General features: G+C 44.4%; 1 protein-coding gene across 1 annotated transcript; it reads right to left on the bottom strand.

Annotated features, from left to right (window-relative positions):
- Nucleotides 1-1,961: 1,961 nt before the first annotated feature.
- On the bottom strand, nucleotides 1,962-5,277 carry LOC128715825 (T-box protein H15-like). Its single transcript, XM_053810742.1, has 5 exons — nucleotides 4,962-5,277; nucleotides 3,587-3,768; nucleotides 3,342-3,472; nucleotides 2,681-3,211; nucleotides 1,962-2,565 (listed from the first exon to the last, which is right to left on the bottom strand). The coding sequence occupies exons 1-5, from the start codon at nucleotides 5,275-5,277 to the stop codon at nucleotides 1,962-1,964; spliced, it is 1,764 nt and encodes a 587-aa protein (XP_053666717.1).
- Nucleotides 5,278-5,525: the final 248 nt, after the last annotated feature.

Here is a 5,525-nt window from a genome sequence, read left to right as displayed (position 1 = left end):
CCCGCGGCGGGAAATTTTGCGGATGTAAAGCTGACATTACCGATGCGACCCTGACGAAATGGACGACAAGCCCGCACAGCAACTGCACAGGGAAGGTCGCAACCGTGCCGAGGAAAGGTGCATCGAATCGGAATTATTTCTCCGGCCCCGTACATCGGACCATGAGATAGCTTCACGCCCAATATTATCCTCAAACGCATTGTCATAGGATAGGTGAAGGATAGTGTTGTTATGTTTTTCCACTCTGCTATTTTTTCCCTTTTCGTGCGACGGGCATGATGGTCCCATAAAAATGTCCACGAGCCGGAGGATGGAACCGGCACAAGGCTGTGCCACGTGCCACCGTGGGTGAGTTTTATGGTGAGTATGCCAGTCCGGTCTGTGTGTACCGAGAAAGGACAGGTTATACCAATGGGAGAGTTTAAAATTAATGTCTCGTCTCGGTTACGGTTTTATCTCTTTCGCGTAGAAAGTCATTTTGAGCTAGAAGAAGCAATGGGCGCAAGATTGGTACACGACACATCGTACTTGCTGTTTCCCGTAATCGTCAAGGCTACGAGTAGATTGCAAGGACACGAAAGCAAACGGTTTGGCCATGGTGGAAAAGCGAGCGATGGGCTCGTGAGCAGGAGACAGTGTAAATGCACACACGAATTGTGTCCCATACCTTGCCTTCAAGGGACCTTGACTTATTGTGCTGCGAAGGTCTAAACTCTAATGTCGATCATTGAAGCAAGAAAGTAGCTGATGAGTATATAGGATCAAAATTACTCAAGTAAACAAAATCATATCCCTAGGCAAGATGAAGCCCATTCCACAAATTGCTCAGAAGCTCAGTGGGTGATAAAGCAATCGGTGGAAGGTGAAGAGTGCAATAGTAATAAACCGTTAAAATAATATAACTAATGGTTTTTGGAATTTAAAGGAGGGCTTCCATGGACATCAGATGTCACTGCGATACTTTGTGACAATTTGATGAAAGAATGCAAAGAATGATGAAAGATCAACGTGAGAGTTTATGCGATAGGTTTAGCTTTTTTTTGTTATAAACAATTAGTAATGAATATAAAAATTGGAAATAATGTAGAGATTTTGACTTTTTAGTCGACATTTGAAGGTTTAACTTCACCCTAAAGTACTTATCATACTTTTTTGCTACAAAATAAATGGTATTTTCAACATATCTTACGGATAAGATGATGATTTGAGCAGGGTATTAACTGATTTGTTGTATAGGAATTGAAGTTGCAGTTGAAAGCACCAATTTTACAGTTTCTTCAATAATCCAATTTTTTATTGTTTTCAATTTTAAAGTAAATTTTGTGTTGGTTTAAATGAAGAAATATCTTAAATATTTATCGTATATTAAATCCTATAATGTTACTTATTTTTTTCTTTCGTTGCTAACATCCACATCAAATATTAGAATGAAACACAAAGCAATATTTCTATTGGCTATGATTTTTAAATAATGATTTTATTTTCCGTATGATGTATGATTCGCAAACAGCGCTTAACGTGCACATTTGTGCTATGTACAGAAAGTACGACAGTATTTACATCATTCTACTACAATCACCTTCCACACGCGCAGTGTAAGAACATTCCTGCTTTTGCTTTTGTTTCTACCCATAAAACTGTCTAGGTGAGTTGTCGATGAACGTAGAAATGAAAGAACGAAACAATCCTGCACGCGAATGACGGTTTAACATTGGCTACGAGATGATTATGATTGATGCTGCTATAACTAATCGTTACTATAAACAACCACTATAAACGAACTCACTAAACTCAACTGAAGCCTCTCTAGTGTGCACACTAATACTAATACACTTGCCGCGGATAAGCTCCTCGGACACTATCACGAGTTTTGTCCATCGTACCGCTTCCGTTTGGTCCGTGAAGGAACCAATCAAAGCCGTAAACACACGCACAGATACACACAAAATCACACAACAGATTTAGTGCGAAGGAGATCGAGACGATCCGGGTGAACCGGACCGGGTGGCAGGCGAATGGTGCGGGTGTCCCGGGTTGGGTGCAGGCGATGAAGGATGCTGCGGAATCTGGTAGGGTGTGAAGCGGGCGAAGGATTTCGGTCGAACTTCCGGTGAAACCGATGGTCCGGATGGTGGTGGGGCGGAAGGAGATGAAGAACTGGATCCACCGCCGGAATTGGCGGCGGCAGCAGCAGCGGCAGCCGCAGCAGCTGCTGCAGCAGCAACTCCCTGCATGGTGGGAGTGTGGGCCGGCGGCGGGGCAACGTTTGGCAGGAAACCGGGGGGCAGCTGTGTTGGCCACTGGCTTTGCCACAGTGGACCAAAGTTAAGACCAAAGTTGGGTCGCTGGTGATAAAGCTGTTGGAGCATCAGCTCACTGTAGGCCGCCGAAGGATTGCCCCAGAGGTGGAGCTGTTGACGTGCCTTCTCCAGCAGCACGGACGGATCGTTGGATTGCATCGAGGGTGGACCACCGGCGCCTCCCAACTGTGCCATCACCTGGTCCGGGAAGAGCCGCAACGGCGAACGGAGATGCTGCTCAAGAAGGAACGATTCCATGGGATCACTGTTTGGTGGAACAGAAAGAGAGACAGAGAGATAGATAGAGCGTTAGACATCAACCGGAATGTTAAGGACGATGAATCAAACGCAATTTTTCCATCTTTGGAGGACAAACTTACCGATCGAAATCATTTAGTCTTGAAGAATCGCGGAATCCCTTAGCGAATGGGTTCGAGTCAATCTTTAGCTTCGTAATCAGCTGGTTCTGGTACGCAGTTACAGCCGTAAAGATCGTCTCCGGAAAGACGAACGTTTTATGATCCAGTTCCTGCAGCTCAGTCGGACTCGTTGGAACGGATTGGTTCGGACCAATCCGCACCAGATGAATCCGCGGCTGATAGCGGTGCATGGAGTTGAGGACGATCTGACCCGTCTTGTCCATTTCGTTGTTGGTGAGCTTGATCTTCTCGAAGGAGATCACCTGCCGTCGGAGGGCATCCGGTCCTAGCGGAGTGTCCGGATGGGAGTACAGCCGGGCAGGTGGAGGAGGATCGGCTTTTCCAGCCACAAGCCAGGCCGAACGATGGTACGCGTAACGATAACGGCGGTTATCGAGAGGAATGATATCGAGCAGTACGGCGTACCGATCGGCAGCGGTTTGATGACGCATTGGACCGGAAAACGAGACGCGAACTGTTGGAAACATACGTCTAAAGGGAAAGGAGAATGATGAAAAGGAAAAACAAAGTTAAGTTTCCGTTGTCTACATTCGAGATCTAGTAAACTCCTGGTACCAGTTTACAGCAGTTATACATGTCTGAAGTATAAATAGTCGCGTACCTTCCAGTTTTGGTGATGATCATTTCCGTGCCGAGCTCGTTGAATTTGTCCCACAGCTCTTTCGTTTCTAGGTGACACTGGACCGGTCGCAGATCCTCCGAATTGCAAGATCCAACAATTTTTGGTGCTTTCTGCCAATAGCCAAAGCGAATGAAGCAAAAGCTCAAGATTAGTTTCCTGATTTGTAAAACACTCCGTTTTTCAACTTCTCATCAATCGACTTGAGAATGGTCATAAAAGCGTACCTGTGCGATCTCGGGTGACAGACGATCTTCGTCGGATACGCTGGCCGGTGTGGATGCCGTTCGCGAATGTGTTTCGCGCGGCTGTTCCGTGCTTTCTTCCGAATCGCTACAATCTTCGACGTTGACGTTGATTTCCTCCTCGGTTGCCTCCGACGAACGTTCTGGAGTGCGCGAACGGGGTCCTGTATAGGGTGTGGAGGGTATACAGCATAAGGAATGAGTTAGGTTAGTGATGTTATTTTAAGCTCGATCGAGAAACGATTAGCTGATCGTAACGATCGCTACAGCGAGCAATCATGTTAACCGTCGTTGCCTGACGTTTGGTGGCTTGAAATAGAATACATTACGATCGGGTTGTAATCTGAGCTGATTAAAGCAAAAAGAAGAATGTTTGCAAATCGGTTTCTAGTTTACGTGTATGGTTGAAAGACATCGATAAACATTGACATAATTTACCATTAGATTTATATCGCGTAAAAGATATTGATTTGCAATAAATGGAGTAGTGAAAAATGGATGTAAACATTTTTAATCTCACATCTGTTTGAGTGATTTAGTAGCGGACCTTAACAACAAATATTGTCATAGCTGATTTTCCAGTTCAGAGCAATGGTGATTTATTGCTCACACACACCGTATTCAATAATTTTGTTATTTATACAGTAGTATTATATTATAATATATTAAATTAATCGTTCCTAAGACGAATAGTTAGTTGCTGTTTTTAATGGAGATGCAGATATTTAAAAGAATACAATGCATATTCGAACTAAAGGTGTGCGATTCCCGTTCGATTGATTATCCAGAAATAATTAAATTTAAATTCATTTATCGCTCATCCATCAAAATGTAAAGAGTTCAATGTTTTCAATATGTATACTTAAAAACAGTAGTTAATAACTGATAATTAACTCAAGAATAGTTTGCAAAAATATAGCTTAAACAACATAAAATAATAAAATTTTAAAAATCATCGCAGCCTGCTATGTAGAAGCTTATTCAACATATCTTTACAAGGCAGACTAGATTTTAGATGACTTGTGGAAAAGATTGTTTCCGTTATCGTTTCTGCAAATATTTATATTCTACTTCTTCTTACAGAGTGACAAACAAAAAGATCATTTCTACCAAAAACATTTTCAAACGACTCAAACCGTCGTTCGCGTAGTACCGACGGCTCCTTCGAGCTTCGGTTTCATTTTCATCTTTCCACCCAGCCTTTATGGCGGGGTGTAAAAATGCTCTAAACAAGATAATCGTCCTGTCCCGTGTTCCAACCAACCCGTACCTAATGCTGTTTGATTTTACAACAACTAAACGAAAAGGCTCGCTGCGAACAGTGCAGGATAATAAAAATGCGCTCAGGAAAACTTACGATAATTGCCTTCCTCGATCCGTGTGTTGGCCGCCGGTGTTGGGTCACTGTTTGCGGTTGCGTTGCCGACTGCATTGCTACCGTTGTTGGCGTTACCGTTTCCTTGCGCCATGATGGCCGCAATCGAGAAGTTCGTTGCACTTTTAACCGCCGTGAGGGCGGCAGCCGCCTGCACCGCCGCCACCATTGCCGCGGCCTGCGAGTGTGGATGCTGCGGGTGCAGGGGATGGTGCGGGTGGTGGTGCGGATGTGGCACGGGCGGTTGCAGCAGATGGTGCGGGTTGTGATTGTTGCCGTGGGCCGCCTCCAGTAGCATCCTCCTCCAAGATTCGTTCACGATGAGCTCGTGTCCGTTGCTCAATTCACAATAGTTTTTGCCTTTGCGCTAATGCTTGTTCACCGACTACCACCAAAATACACTAAACTGTGTTTTGCAAAGCAGCAGATTTCTTTAACTCCACCAAAAGGATCGCCTCACTATCATGTGTGCACAAGTATGCTTCAAATTCCCACTAACGCACTAAAGCACCAGTTTGCAGCGTCACTAAATTGAACTTCACCAAA

This window comes from Anopheles marshallii, chromosome 3, assembly GCF_943734725.1.
Source record: "Anopheles marshallii chromosome 3, idAnoMarsDA_429_01, whole genome shotgun sequence".
Taxonomy (NCBI): Eukaryota; Metazoa; Arthropoda; class Insecta; order Diptera; family Culicidae; genus Anopheles; species Anopheles marshallii.
Note: the sequence above shows the minus strand (reverse complement) of the source record. Positions and strands in the feature narration are given on the sequence as shown.